The sequence below is a fragment of the Eschrichtius robustus genome, chromosome 3, assembly GCF_028021215.1.
Source record: "Eschrichtius robustus isolate mEscRob2 chromosome 3, mEscRob2.pri, whole genome shotgun sequence".
Lineage (NCBI taxonomy): Eukaryota > Metazoa > Chordata > Mammalia > Artiodactyla > Eschrichtiidae > Eschrichtius > Eschrichtius robustus.
In genome coordinates this window covers 20,009,913-20,025,799 of record NC_090826.1, presented here as the reverse complement: position 1 = coordinate 20,025,799, position 15,887 = coordinate 20,009,913, and the positions used below count along the sequence as shown (strand labels likewise).

The 15,887-nt window shown below is 42.9% G+C and overlaps 1 protein-coding gene across 1 annotated transcript; it reads right to left on the bottom strand.

Moving 5' to 3' along the window:
• Positions 1-1,083: 1,083 nt before the first annotated feature.
• On the bottom strand, positions 1,084-15,684 carry LOC137761972 (pre-mRNA-splicing factor SYF2-like). Its single transcript, XM_068539185.1, has 8 exons — positions 15,616-15,684; positions 15,290-15,400; positions 11,918-12,043; positions 11,300-11,332; positions 3,806-3,893; positions 3,608-3,698; positions 2,661-2,759; positions 1,084-1,357 (listed from the first exon to the last, which is right to left on the bottom strand). Exons 1-8 carry the CDS (start codon positions 15,640-15,642, stop codon positions 1,192-1,194), a joined length of 741 nt encoding a protein of 246 aa, XP_068395286.1. The 5' UTR covers positions 15,643-15,684; the 3' UTR covers positions 1,084-1,191.
• Between the last annotated feature and the right edge of the window lie 203 nt (positions 15,685-15,887).

The window sequence follows — 15,887 nt, the reverse complement described above, 5'->3', positions numbered from 1 at the left end:
GTATTATTAAATGTTTCTTTGAAAATATAGGAGAAGAAAAAACTACTGGCATGTTACTACTCTTGATAAGATTGGGCAGCATGGGTGTGTATTTGTGTCAAATTATTTTAAAAAATAAGTAAAATTACCACCTCTGTTCCCATTCCCTAGGAGCAATCACTGTAAATAGTATGGTGCACATCCTGGATTTTTTTTCTATGCCTGTACAAACCTCTCTTTATATAGGTAAGAGCATCTATTCATGTTAGATCTGTCTCATTCTATAGTTGTATGACTGTACCACAATGTTAAAATTTCCCTATTCACAGTACATTGAATATACCTTTATTAGCATTTATATTACCATCTTTATAAGCCCGTCATTAGCTAAATCAGAGCTTCCTACTCATTGATCAATAAGTGTGCCCAGCTTATACTGATCTCAATCCTAGGCATGTTTTTATTCACATAACATGGCACAAATAATCTTCACTTTCATGGGATACTCCTGACTTCAGGTTTTCTATCGTCTGTTTCCCATAATTACTACTAAAATCACATGTCCTAATTTTTTAGTTACAGTTGAAATAAGGTTAGAATTCCAGTTAGCCTTTAAAAAAAAAAGATTGTATTATGTATATTTTAATAATACTTTCACCAAGTGTTTTAACTTAACCTTCTTCCAAGGGATATTTGCTTTTTGAAGGATGGCATATTTGTAAAATGCTATTGGAGAATCAGTCTCCCACCCTCTATGCTTGCCCCATAAATGGACCTGGGCTATGGGATAGAACATGGGACAGGCAAGCACCTGCTAATTGTGACCTCTTGGAGCAGGGAGGGATTAGGTTGAATTTCCAGTGACCACTGCCTTCCTTTCACGACCTACCACAGCTTATAAGAAGAATTAGTGCCAATTTAGCATCTCACCTCTGAAGCTCCCAAGTTCAACTCCAGGTCAAGTCAAATGTATGACAGATTTCAGCATGATGATGACTTGTGTTCGTATCTAAGGATTTTAAGCCTAGCAGAGTGCACACATTAAGCACACACTTTAAACACAGAAATAAAAGATTTTTCTAAAACAAATGAATAATAAATATATAAGTATGAAAATACACAGATTTGTAAAACATGTCTTTACAAATTATAAAAGGAAAGAGTCCTGATTTACTGGTACAATTTGGCAGTCAGAACAGTTCCTGAAGGAGATTAGACAGCTGTTCCTCTTTCCAAGTTTTGTTTAATTTCAGCTGTATATTTCCCATAGAATCTTTCTGCCTTCATGTTGAATTTAGCATTCCTTTCATTAATGTAGTCAATATCTGCATCATCATTATAAGGACATCTCCGGCTGTATTTGTCCCGTTTTTCAATTCTGTAATGGAAACAAATATACAGAATTCAAAGCTGCTTTCCTTTTCTTTTTTTAAAAATAAATTTATTTATTTATTTAATTTTGGCTGTGTTGGGTCCTCGTTGCTGTGCGCGGCCTTTTCTCTGGTTGCGGTGAGCAGGGGCTACTCTTCGTTGTGGTGCACGGGCTTCTCATTGCGGTGGCTCCTCTTGTTGCAGAGCATGGGCTGTAGGACCGCGGGCTTCAGTAGTTGTGGCTCGTGGGCTTAGTTGCTCTGCGGCACGTGGGATCTTCTCGGACCAGGGATCGAACCCATGCCCCCTGCACTGGCAGGTGGATTCTTAACCACTGTGCCACCAGGGAAGTCCCTCCTTTTTGTTCTTAATAGTTAAGACTGAAAGCAATATCTTTAGAAAGCATCCTACAAGGATATATGTTCAATGAGCATTCTCCTTGAATTTAATCTTGTAAGTTAACAGTATCATCAGATGATCTGGTCTGAAGTTTGGGAAATTACCCAGGTTCACGCTGAAATATGAGTGGTGATATATTACGTTGAGAGAATTTTTACACGTACTCTAGATTCTGCCTAGTATAACCCCATTCAAAACACATATAAGCAACGTAAGTATCCACCGACAGATGAATGGATAAAGAAGACGTGGCACATGTATACAATGGAATTCTACTCAGCCATAAAATGAAATTTGAGTTATTTGAGGTGGATGGACCTAGTGTTTGTCATACAGAGCAAAGTCAGTCAGAAAGAAAAAATACTGCATGCTAACACACATACATGGAATCTAAAAAAAAATGGTTCTGATGAACCTAGGGGCAGGACAGGAATAAAGACACATGTAGAGAATGGACTTGAGGAGGGGAGTGGGGTGGGGGGAGGGTAAGCTGGGACGAAGTGAGAGAGTAGCACTGAAATATATACACTACCAAATGTAAAATAGCTAGTGGGAAGCAGCTGCATAGCACAGGGAGATCAGCTTGATGCTTTGTGACCACCCAGAAGGGTGGGAGAGCAAGGGTGGGAGACGCAAGAGGGAGGGGATATGGGATATATGTATACATATAGCTGATTCACTTTTTTATACAGCAGAAACTAACACATTGTAAAGCAATTATACTCCAATAAAAATGTTAAAAAAAAACCCACACACATATAAAAGTGGTGGTGAATGGGACCATTCTTCATACTAATAATTCAAATGTTCCTTAACTTCAATCCAGTTGCTACACTTCAAGACCATATAGTTAATTTTGTTATAAAGCATGAATCACTACTAAAACTTTAGGCTGCATTTGTAGTACTTACTGCTTTTCCAAGTCTACGACCATCCTATCAATTTCCTCTGTGGAAGGCACATGTGTTCCATGAAGAAGACTGTTAGATGTTGGGTAGAACTCCTCTCCACTGAAAAAGAGTGAAGTGGTGAGTAACACGAAAAAAGATCCTATACCTTCAGAAGTGGACAACGTTTAGTGGTCAAAAGTGGAAAACTTTGAGATATTTGATTGCAAAGAAATAGAATTCAGACCAAAAAAAAGATATTTAAGAAATATCTACTCCTGGGACTTCCCTGGCAGTCCAGTGGTTAAAACTCCATGCTTCCACTGCAGGGGGCGTGGGTTCGATCCCTGATCCGGAACTAAGATCCTGCATGCTGCGTGGCCAAAACAAAAACAAAAACAAAAACAAACCTCCAAAGCCCAAATGAGTTGGCTGAGGACCACAGGTTAATGGAATTAACGAAGTTCGTACAGTGGGAGAGCTTAGTAACATGCTCAATTGAGGGCACAATTTACAGCCCTCTCCACTCTCTACACTATCACTATTAAAACAGTCTTGATCTTTAGCACAGTACCTGTCTTACATAATTAGGTAAGGAGTGCAGTTTAGCATTGTTTACCGTGCATGATGAAAGAAAGTATTACTGTGTCCCTCACCTGTGGATAAGGGTAATAGCAACAGTAATAATCATGATAAATAATAGCCAATACATATACAGTGCTTTCTGTGTGCCAAGCACTGATTGAGGGCATTGTATGAATTTATTTAATCTTGATAATAACCCTGTGAGGTGGGCACTGTTGTTATTCCCTATTTACAGATGAGGAAACAGAGAAAAATTGTGTGACACAGCTACTAAGTGGTGGAGCCAGGACCTGAGGCCAGGAAGCAAAGCTCCAGAATCAGCACTCTTAAATTCAAGGCCTTCCAGTAACATACATAATGTATGCTTTTAAATCACATCAACTTACTGCTTTTCTCTCAGTCTCTCATATGTTTCCATGTCAGGTCTGATCTGCTTTGTCAACCTATGATACTGGTGTAATTGGGCAGCAGCATAATCTGAAAAAATGAGAACCCATACTATTTTAGATGTTGGGTGGGGCATTATTAGACTTGTTAAATGAGCTATTAATAGGCCCATTCAATAAAGTAAAAGCTATTTTTACCTGAAAATCCCAGATTGGGGTTTTTCCTCCTCTTTTTCCTCTCCCATCTTTCTGCATCTTCTGCACTGATCTCTAGCAACTTCACTTTCTTTTTTTTTAAACATCTTTATTGAAGTATAATTGCCTTACAATGGTGTGTTAGCTTCTGCTTTGTAACAAAGTGAATCAGTTATACATATACAATATGTTCCCATATCTCTTCCCTCTTGCATCTCCCTCCCTCCCACCCTCCCCATCCCACCCCTCTAGGTGGTCACAAAGCACCGAGCTGATCTCCCTGTGCTATGCGGCTGCTTCCCACTAGCTATCTATTTTACATTTGGTAGTGTATATATGTCCATGACACTCTCTTACCCTGTCACATCTCACCCCACCCCCTCCCCATATCCTCAAGTCCATTCTCTAGTAGGTCTGTGTCTTTATTCCCGTCTTGCCACTAGGTTCTTCATGGCCTTTTTTTTTTTTTTCCTTAGATTCCGTATATATGTGTTAGCATACTGTATTTGTTTTTCTCTTTCTGACTTACTTCACTCTGTATGACAGACTCTAACTCCATCCACCTCATTACAAATACCTCCATTTCATTTCTTTTTATGGCTGAGTAATATTCCATTGTATATATGTGCCACATCTTCTTTATCCATTCATCTGTCGATGGACATTTAGGTTGCTTCCATGTCCTGGCTATTGTAAATAGAGCTGCAGTGACCATTTTGGTACATGACTCTTTTTGACCTATGGTTTTCTCAGGGTATATGCCCAGTAGTGGGATTGCTGGGTCGTATGGTAGTTCTATTTGTAGTTTTTTAAGGAACCTCCATACTGTTCTCCATAGTGGCTGTATCAATTTACATTCCCACCAACAGTGCAAGAGTGTTCCCTTTCCTCCACACCCTCTCCAGCATTTATTATTTCTAGATTTTTTGATGATGGCCATTCTGATCGGTGTGAGATGATATCTCATTGTAGTTTTGATTTGCATTTCTCTAATGATTAATGATGTTGAGCATTCTTTCATGTGTCTGTAGGCCATCTGTATATCTTCTTTGGAGAAATGTCTATTTAGGTCTCCTGCCCATTTTTGGATTGGGTTGTTGGTTTTTTTGTTATTGAGCTGCATGAGCTGCTTGTAAATCTTGGAGATTAATCCTTTGTCAGTTGCTTCATTTGCAAATATTTTCTCCCATTCTGATGGTTGTCTTTTGGTCTTGTTTATGGTTTCCTTTGCTGTGAAAAAGCTTTTAAGTTTCATTAGGTCCCATTTGTTTATTTGTGTTCTTATTTCCATTTCTCTGGGAGCTGGGTCAAAAAGAATCTTGCTGTGATGTATGTCATAGAGTGTTCTGCCTATGTTTTCCTCTAAGAGTTTGATAGTGTCTGGCCTTACACTTAGGTCTTTAATCCATTTTGAGTTTATTTTTGTGCATGGTGTCAGGGAGTGTTCTAATTTCATACTTTTACATGTACCTGTCCAATTTTCCCAGCACCACTTATTGAAGAGGCTGTCTTTTCTCCACTGTATATTCTTGCCTCCTTTATCAAAGATAAGGTGACCATATGTGTGTGGGTTTATCTCTGGGCTTTCTATCCTGTTCCACTGTTCTATATTTCTGTTTTTGTGCCAGTACCAAACTGTCTTGATTACTGTAGCTTTGTAATATAGTCTGAAGTCAGGGAGCCTGATTCCCCCAGCTCCATTTTTCGTTCTCAAGATTGCTTTGGCTATTCGGGGTCTTTTGTGTTTCCATACAAATTGTGAAATTTTTTGTTCTAGTTCTGTGAAAAATGCCAGTGGTAGTTTGATAGGGATTGCATTGAATCTGTAGATTGCTTTGGGTAGTAGAGTCATTTTCACAATGTTGATTCTTCCAATCCAGGAACATGGTATATCTCTCCATCTATTTGTATCATCTTTAATTTCTTTCATCAGTGTCTTATAATTTTCTGCATACAGGTCTTTTGTCTCCTTAGGTAGGTTTATTCCTAGATATTTTATTCTTTTTGTTGCAATGGTAAACGGGAGTGTTTTCTTAATTTCACTTTCAGATTTTTCGTCACTAGTGTATAGAAATGCAAGAGATTTCTGTGCATTAATTTTGTATCCTGCTACTTTACCAAATTCATTGATTAGCTCTAGGAGTTTTCTGGTAGCATCTTTAGGGTTCTCTATGTATAGTATCATGTCATCTGCAAATACTGACAGCTTTACTTCTTCTTTTTCGATTTGGATTCCTTTTATTTCTTTGTCTTCTCTGATTGCTGTGGCTAACACTTCCAAAACTATGTTGAATAATAGTGGTGAGAGTGGGCAACCTTGTCTTGTTCCTGATCTTAGCGGAAATGGTTTCAGTTTTTCACCATTGAGGACAATGTTGGCTGTGGGTTTGTCATATATGGCCTTTATTATGTTGAGGAAAGTTCCCTCTATGCCTACTTTCTGCAGGGCTTTTATCATAAATGGGTGTTGAATTTTGTCAAAAGCTTTCTCTGCATCTATTGAGATGATCATATGGTTTTTCTCCTTCAATTTGTTAATATGGTGTATCACATTGATTGGTTTGCGTATATTGAAGAATCCTTGCATTCCTGGGATAAACCCCACTTGATCATGGTGTATGATCCTTTTAATGTGCTGTTGGATTCTGTTTGCTAGTATTTTGTTGAGGATTTTTGCATCTATGTTCATCAGTGATATTGGCCTGTAGTTTTCTTTCTTTGTGACATCTTTGTCTGGTTTTGGTATCAGGGTGATGGTGGCCTCGTAGAATGAGTTTGGGAGTGTTCCTCCCTCTGCAATATTTTGGAAGAGTTTGAGAAGGATAGGTGTTAGCTCGTCTCTAAATGTTTGATAGAATTCACCTGTGAAGCCATCTGGTCCTGGGCTTTTGTTTGTTGGAAGGTTTTTAATCACAGTTTCAATTTCAGTGCTTGTGATTGGTCTGTTCATATTTTCTATTTCTTCCTGGTTCAGTCTCGGCAGTTTGTGCATTTCTAAGAATCTGTCCATTTCTTCCAGGTTGTCCATTTTATTGGCATAGAGTTGCTTGTAGTCATCTCTCATGATCTTTTGTATTTCTGCAGTGTCAGTGGTTACTTCTCCTTTTTCATTTCTAATTCTATTGATTTGAGTCTTCTCCCTTTTTCTCTTGATGAGTCTGGCTAGTGGTTTATCAATTTTGTTTATCTTCTCAAAGAACCAGCTTTTAGTTTCATTGATTTTTGCTATTGTTTCCTTCATTTCTTTTTCATTTATTTCTGACCTGATCTTTATAATTTCTTTCCTTCTGCTGGCTTTGGGGTTTTTTTGTTCTTCTTTCTCTAATTGCTTTAGGTGCAAGGTTAGGTTGTTTATTCGAGATGTTTCCTGTTTCTTGAGGTAGGCTTGTATTGCTATAAACTTCCCTCTTAGCACTGCTTTTGCTGCGTCCCATAGGTTTTGGGTCATCGTAACTCCATTGTCATTTGTTTCTAGGTATTTTTTGATTTCCCCTTTGATTTCTTCAGTGATCACTTCGTTATTAAGTAGTGTATTGTGTAGCCTCCATGTGTTTGTATTTTTTACAGATCTTTTCCTGTAATTGATATCTAGTCTCATAGCGTTGTGGTCGGAAAAGATACTTGATACGATTTCAATTTTCTTAAATTTACCAAGGCTTGATTTGTGACCCAAGATATGATCTATCCTGGAGAATGTTCCATGAGCACTTGAGAAAAATGTGTATTCTGTTGTTTTTGGGTGGAATGTCCTATAAATATCAATTAAGTCCATCTTGTTTAATGTATCATTTAAAGCTTGTGTTTCCTTATTTATTTTCATTTTGGATGATCTGTCCATTGGTGAAAGTGGGGTGTTAAAGTCCCCTACTATGATTGTGTTGCTATCGATTTCCCCTTTTATGGCTGTTAGTATTTGCCTTATGTATTGAGGTGCTCCTATGTTGGGTGCATAAATATTTACAATTGTTATACCTTCCTCTTGGATCGATCCCTTGATCATTATATAGTGTCCTTCTTTGTCTCTTGTAATAGTCTTTATTTTAAAGTCTATTTTGTCTGATATGAGAATTGCTACTCCAGCTTTCTTTTGATTTCCATTTGCATGGAATATCTTTTTCCATCCCCTCACTTTCAGTCTGTATGTGTCTCTAGGTCTGAAGTGGGTCTCTTGTAGACAGCATATATATGGGTCTTGTTTTTGTATCCATTCAACCAGCCTGTGTCTTTTGGTGGAAGCATTTAATCCATTTACATTCAAGGTAATTATCGATATGTATGTTCCTATTCCCGTTTTCTTAAATGTTTTGGGTTTGTTATTGTAGGTGTTTTCCTTCTCTTGTGTTTCTTGCCTAGAGAAGTCCCTTTAGCATTTGTTGTAAAGCTGGTTTGGTGGTGCTGAACTCTCTCAGCTTTTGCTTGTCTGTAAAGGTTTTAATTTCTCCATCGAATCTGAATGAGATCCTTGCTGGGTAGAGTAATCTTGGTTGTAGGTTTTTCTCCTTCATCACTTTAAGTATATCCTGCCACTCCCTTCTGGCTTGCAGAGTTTCTGCTGAAAGATCAGATGTTAACCTTATGGGGATTCCCTTGTGTGTTATTTGTTGTTTTTTCCTTGCTGCTTTTAATATGTTTTCCTTATATTTAATTTTTGACAGTTTGATTAATATGTGTCTTGGCATGTTTCTCCTTGGGTTTATCCTGTATGGGACTCTCTGTGCTTCCAGGACTTGACTAACTATTTCCTTTCCCATATTAGGGAAGTTTTCAACTATAATCTCTTCAAATATTTTCTCAGTCCCTTTCTTTTTCTCTTCTTCTTCTGGGACCCCTATAATTCGAATGTTGGTGCGTTTAATGTTGTCCCAGAGGTCTCTGAGACTGTCCTCAGTTCTTTTCATTCTTTTTTCTTTATCCTGCTCTGCAGTAGTTATTTCCACCATTTTATCTTCCAGGTCACTTATCCTTTCTTCTGCCTCAGTTATTCTGCTATTGATCCCATCTAGAGTATTTTTAATTTCATTTATTGTGTTTTTCATCATTGCTTGGTTCCTCTTTAGTTCTTCTACGTCCTTGTTAAATGTTTCTTGCATTTTGTCTATTCTATTTCCAAGATTTTGGATCATCCTTACTATCATTATTCTGAATTCTTTTTCAGGTAGACTACCTATTTCCTCTTCATTTGTTAAGTCTGGTGTGTTTTGACCCTGCTCCTTCATCTGCTGTGTGTTTTTCTGTCATCTCATTTTGCTTATCTTACTGTGTTTGGGGTCTCCTTTTCACAGGCTGCAGGTCTGTAGTTCCCGTTGTTTTTGGTGTCTGCCCCCAGTGGGTAAGGTTGGTTCAGTGGGTTGTGTAGGCTTCCTGGTGGAGGGAACTAGTGCCTGAGTTCTGGTGGATGAGGCTGGATCTTGTCTTTCTGGTGGGCTCGTCCACGTCTGGTGGTGAATTTTGGGGTGTCTGTGGCCTTATGATTTTAGGCAGCCTCTCTGCTAATGGATGGGGCTGTGTTCCTGTCTTGCTAGTTGTTTGGCATAGGGTGTCCAGCACTGTAGCTTGCTGGTCGTTGAGTGAAGCTGGGTCTTGATGTTGAGATGGAGATCTCTGAGAGATTTTTGCCATTTGGTATTACGTGGAGCTGGGAGGTCTCTTGTGGACCAGTGTCCTGAAGTTGGCTCTCCCACCTCAGAGGCACGGCCCTGATGCCTGGCTGGAGCATCAAGAGCCTTTCGTCCACACGGCTCAGAGTAAAAGGGAGAAAAAATAGAAAGAAAGAAAGAAAGAGGCTATAATATAGTGAAGTAAAATAAAGCTATTATAAAGCAAAGCTATACAGACAAAATCTCACCCAGAAGCATATACATATACACTCACAAAAAAAGGAAAAGGGGAAAAATTAATATATCCTGCTCCCAAACTCCACCTCCTGAATTTGGGATGATTCGTTGTCTATTCAGGTATTCAACAGATGCAGGCACATCAAGTTGTTTGTGGAGTTTTAATCCACTGCTTCTGAGGCTGCTGGGAGAGATTTCCCTTTCTCTTCTCTGTTCGTACAGCTCCCGGGGTTCAGCTTTGGATTTGGACCCGCCTCTGCGTGTAGGTCGCCTGAGGGCGTCTATTCCCCGCCCAGACAGAACGGGGTTAAAGGAGCAGCTGCTTCGGGGGCTCTGGCTCACCCAGGCTGCGGGGAGGGAGGGGTACAGAGGAGGCGGAGCGAGCCTGAGGCGGCAGAGGCCGGCGTGACGTTGCACCAGCCTGAGGCGCACAGTGCGTTCTCCCAGGGAAGTTGTCCCCGGATCACGGGACCCTGGCAGTGGCGGGCTGCACAGGCTCCCGGGAGGGGCGGTGTGGAGAGTGACCTGTGCTCGCACACAGGCTTTTTGGAGGCGGCAGCAGCAGCCCCAGCGTCTCACGCCCATCTCTGGGGTCCGCGCTGATAGCCGCGGCTCGCGCCCGTCTCTGGAGTTCGTTTAGGCGGCGCTCTGAATTCCCTCTCCTTGCGCGCCGCGAAACAAAGAGGCAAGAAAAAGTCTCTTGCCTCTTCGGCAGCTGCAGACTTTTTCCCGGTCTCCCTCCCAGCCAGCTGTGGTGCGCTAACCCCTTCAGGCTGTGTTCACGCTGCCAACCCCAGTCCTCTCCCTGCGATCCAACCGAAGCCCGAGCCTCAGCTCCCAGCCCCCGCCCGCCCCGGCGGGTGAGCAGACAAGCCTCTCGGGCTGCTGAGTGCTGCTCGGCGCCGAGCCTCTGTGCGGGAATCTCTCCGTTTTTTCCTCTGCGCCCCTGTTGCTGTGGGGTCCGCGCTGATAGCCGCGGCTCGCGCCCATCTCTGGAGTTCGTTTAGGCGGCGCTCCGAATCCCCTCTCCTCACGCACCAGGAAACAAAGAGGGAAGAAAAAGTCTCTTGCCTCTTCGGCAGCTGCAGACTTTTTCCCGGACTCCCTCCCGGCTAGCTGTGGTGCACTAACCCCTTCAGGCTGTGTTCACGCTGCCAACCCCAGTCCTCTCCCTGCGATCCAACCAAAGCCCGAGCCTCAGCTCCCAGCCCCGCCCGCCCCGGCGGGTGAGCAGACAAGCCTCTCGGGCTGGTGAGTGCTGCTCGGCGCCGAGCCTCTGTGCGGGAATCTCTCCGCTTTGCCTTCCGCACCCCTGTGGCTGCGCTCTCCTCCGTGGCTCCGAAGCTTCCCCCCTCTGCCACCCGCAGTCTCTGCCCGCGAAGGGGCTTCCTAGTGCGTGGAAATCTTTCCTCCTTCACGGCTCCCTCCCACTGGTGCAGGTCCCATCCCTATTCTTTTGTCTCTGTTATTTCTTTTTTCTTTTGCCCTACCCAAGTACGGGGGGAGTTTCTTGCCTTTTTGGAGGTCTGACGTTTTCTGCCAGCGTTCAGTGGGTGTTCTGTAGGAGCAGTTCCACGTGTAGATGTATTTCTACTGTATCTGTGGGAAGGAAGGTGATCTCCGCGTCTTACTCTTCCGCCATCTTCTCTCCTCTCAACTTCACTTTCTTATAGTCTTCCCCTCTTGCTGTACATTCCTAAAACGAGGGGAAAAAACATTAGCTTTATTGCCTTATACAATTCCTTAATTCCTTTCAAATCAAAGGCCTAAAGACTGCCATCAAGACAGTAAAGTGGCCAGTTTACAAAGAAAATTGTGGAATCTGCTATATCTGTAAGAAATAATACATCTATAAAACTGACACCAAAAATAGCTGTGGGGGACACATTAGGTGTCCATCAAAATCCTTTCTCCCCTCCTTTCTGGGCTCATGGCCGCCCATTTCTCAACGTCCCTTGCAGCTGCATCAGGCCAGGTGACTTGGGCTGCTCAACTGGGAACTGATACAGGAGAGACTCATGAGCTTTATCTTTTCTTATTGTTGGAGCTTTTGTTACTGTAGCTTAACCTTTTACCCTAATATCCATTATGTGGCTGTAATTATGTGCCAGGCAGTGTTGTAAATGTCTTACATATTTTATTCTCACAACTCTCTAAGGTACAGATGAGGAAACCAGAGCTGGAATGCTTAATGCTTAACTACCATGCAATATACCGCCTCAACAAAACACAATATAATATTTGAATACACAGCTTATGAAGGTGGCAGGAGTGCACTTACTTTTTTCTTTTCTTCTTCCTGCAATTCCCATTCCAAACGAGCTTTCTTAGCTTCCCAATTTGCAGGTAATTTAAGTCTTTTACCTTCCTCCACAACTTCCTGGTGATTTAATTTTCGAGCTTCATTCTACCACCAGGACACAAAGTTTGTCAGCAGAGGTATGGAAACAAATCCAAATAAATGTTACCTATCTTCTTGTATGGTAGGCCATCGAAAATGGACTTATGGATTTTATCCTGAAAGGAAGGGAGCCACTGGAGAAGTTTGTGTGCGAGTGTGTTTGTACTGAAGAGATTTCATGTAGGGGGAAGAGAGGTAAACACCAATACCTATACCTTTAAGTATTATTTTACTGCCTTCAAGGAACCATGTGATAAAGATGGAAAGAGCAATAGTTTGGGAGTAAGAAGGCCTGAGAAATATACTGATTTGACTACTCCCTGGCTGTGTGATGTAAGCAAGTCGCTTAGGATTGGATTGAAATAGCATTTCCCAAACTATGAGTTCTACTGTACAGAGGTCCTTGAGATGATTTTAGATACTACTGAATGACATAGTCACATACTGAGAAAGTGATTCCATTTCTCATTCTTTTTTTAATTCAGATTGGGTTGAAGACAAAGTTTCAGTTTTAACACCTCTAAAAACACCTATCTTAACACCTCCTTTAGTCTCCCTTTAAAAACAGAGGGGGCATTCCCTGGTGGCACAGTGGTTAGGAATCCGCCCACCAATGCAGGAGACACGGGATCGAGCCCTGGTCCGGGAAGATCCCACATGCCGCAGAGCAACGAAGCCCGTGTGCCACAACTACTGAGCCTGCGTTCTAGAGCCCGCGTGGCTAGAGCCCATGCTCCGCAACAAGAGAAACCACCGCAATGAGAAGCCTGCGCACCGCAACGAAGAGTAGCCCCCGCTCGCCAGAACTAGAGAAAGCCCACGTGCAGCAACGAACACCCAACACAACCAAAAATAAAATACATTTATTAAAAAAATAAAAACACTGAGCAAGTGGACAGGTGGTCACACTTACAGTATAAACCATGAAGGTGGTATGAGAAGGACTACAATCTAATTCTATTATCTATGAAGTCCAGAAAGTTTTAGGTGACAGAGTTAGTGGCAGAGTTAGGCCAAGAACCCAAATTTCCTGATTTCTAGCTGGTTTTCTTTTCTACCTATAATATTGTAGTATCTCTTTAACCACAATACCATCAGCACACTCCCCAAATAATTCCTTATTATCAAATATCTTGTCAGTGTTCACATTTTCCTGATGGCCTCATAAGTGTTCATTATTATTATTATTATTATTTTAAAGGAATTCCTTTATTTTTATTATTTATTTATTTATTCATTTATTTTTGGTTGTGTTGGGTCTTCGTTTCTGTGCAAGGGCTTTCTATAGTTGCGGCGAGTGGGGGCCACTCTTCATCGCGGTGCGCGGGCCTCTCACTATCACAGCCTCTCTTGTTGCGGAGCACAAGCTCCAGACGTGCAGGCTCAGTAGTTGTGGCTCACAGGCCTAGTTGCTCCGCGGCATGTGGGATCTTCCCAGACCAGGGCTCGAACCCGTGTCCCCTGCACTGGCAGGCAGATTCTTAACCACTGCTCCACCAGGGAAGCCCTCATTATTATTTTTAGTTTGTTTGAATTGGAATTCAGACGAGTCCCACATGTTGCGATTAGTCAATATGTATGTACACCTCTTAAGGTTTATTTAATGTATAGTTTCCTTTTCCATCTTTTTTACCCATTGCTTTTTTGAGGAGTGTGAAAATGACTGTGTTGACTGTCCTATTGTTTCCCAAAGTGGTATCTGCTAGTTGCCTCCCTATAATGTCCTATAACGTATTTTTTGACCCCTGTATTTCCTGTAAATTGGTCAGTAGATCTAGTGGCTTCATCCAATTCAGGTTAGATTTATTTTTTTTTAAGATTTATTTTTTATTTATTTATTTAATTTTATTTTTGGCTGTGTCGGGTCTTAGTTGCGGCATGCGGAATCTTCGTTGAGGCATGCAGGATCTTTCGTTGTGGTGCGCGGGCTTCTCTCTAACGTCGTGTGGGTTTTCTCTTCTCTAGTTGTGGTGTGCGGGTTTTCTCTTCTCTAGTTGTGGCATACGGGTTCCAGAGCGCAGGGGCTCTGTAGTTTGCGGCACACGGGCTCTAGTTGAGGTGCGCAAGTTCAGTAGTTGTGGCGCGCAGGCTTAGTTGCCCCGTGGCATGTGGGATGTGGGATTTTAGTTCCCCGACCAGGGATTGAACCCGCATCCCCTGCATTTTAAGGCAGATTCTTTACCACTGGACCACCAGGGAAGTCCCCAATTCAGGTTAGATTTATTTTTAGCAAGTCTACTTATATGAAACTGGTGCTACATACTTCTATCAGGAGACACATAATCTCTGATTTCATCCTTTTTGTGATGTTCACAGCCACTTACTGTGATCCAGTGACTCATTAAAGATTGCAAAAAGGGGATGTTTGAATTATATCATTGCTTCTTCACATATCATCTGGCCTCCTTTTTTTTTTTTTTTTACAATATTTCAAGTGAATTAAGTATGTCCCACTAGTTTTTAGATTGCGTTTTTCTGGGCAAATAGTGATAACTACCGTCCTCACACATACCTCTTGTCTCCAGCTGCCTACTGACCTCCTATCCTAATGAGGACTTTTCCTTTGCTCTCGTTCCTACTGCTCTATACCACTTCCCCCAACTCCTTTACTCGTCTGATAATATCCTACCCATTTTTCAAGCAGCTTAGTTGTCACCTTAGTCTCTAGTTGTCAGTCTTCTTCTCCGCACTTCTGAGGCACTTTGTTCCTCCCTCTAACATACCATTTACCAAGTCGTGAAGTAGTTATTGGTTATGGATCTGCCTCCATAACTGGGCAGAAGCCTTACCATATTTACCGCTGTATCCACACCATCCGTTGATAGTTGGCTATAGCACACTAGAGGCCATTAGGGGAGGGGCTGTTTTTGGATGAATGACGCCAACTTGCTGCGTGACAACAGACAAGTTACCTTCCATTTCTGGTCCACGGTATCCCCCTCCATAAAAAGAAAGGTTTGACAGAATCACTTGAGCTGAGAGGAGGGTGCGGGGAGAGGATGCTTAAAAAAATAACAATGTGTTTAGAAACTGATCAAATCAGACACCCTGGAAGTGAGGCCTAAGCATGTCTAGCTTTTAAAAGTTCTCAGAGTGACTTCAGTGTGATGCCAGGTTGAGAACCACCGGGACCGAACTTTCATGCAGCTCTGCAGGTCTGTCACACGCGCTGGTGCGGCTTCCTCGTCCCTCCACAAACGCGCACGGGCCTGGCCACGTGACAGGTCTCAGCTGGCCTCTGGGGCGACTCACCCGCTTCAGGTGCAGCTCCCGGAATTTGCGCAGTCTCTGTTCGCGCTTCTGGGCGGCCAACTCCTCGGCCGCCGCAGTGGGGTGCTGCTCCCCTGCGCCGTCCACCGGCACCTGCGGCGGAGGACAAGCTAGAGGCGGGGCCGGTTCGGCTTCTTCCCGGACGGCCCAGGTGATTCCCCGCGGTTCCCGACAGGCCGGGCGCCCTCACCGCCGACCCCGACCCCACAGTGTCTGCGGCCCCTTCTCTGACCCCCTGGCACTGCCTCTTCGTCTAGCCGCAAACGCCCCTACACTCCCAACCGCTGGGCAAGACCAGCCCCACCCACCTCCTCTGCCTTAGCCTTTGCCGCCATCACCCGGTAGCGTTTTTCCCCCAGACTTCCTGCGACAACAACTTTTCCGAGTCTCCACCTCACTTCCGTCAGCCAGCAGCCACAGGTTTCGGGATAAAGCCCCGCCCCTTTCTGCTTCCCCAGCTGAGGAACCAATCCCGCCCTCGATACAGCCTTGGGCTATATCCGATTGGGCCAGGCTTGGGCGCAGGCGCACTGAGTGGAGAACCAGGGCAGCGCGGCGGAGTCGTCTGAGCGTGTTGCTG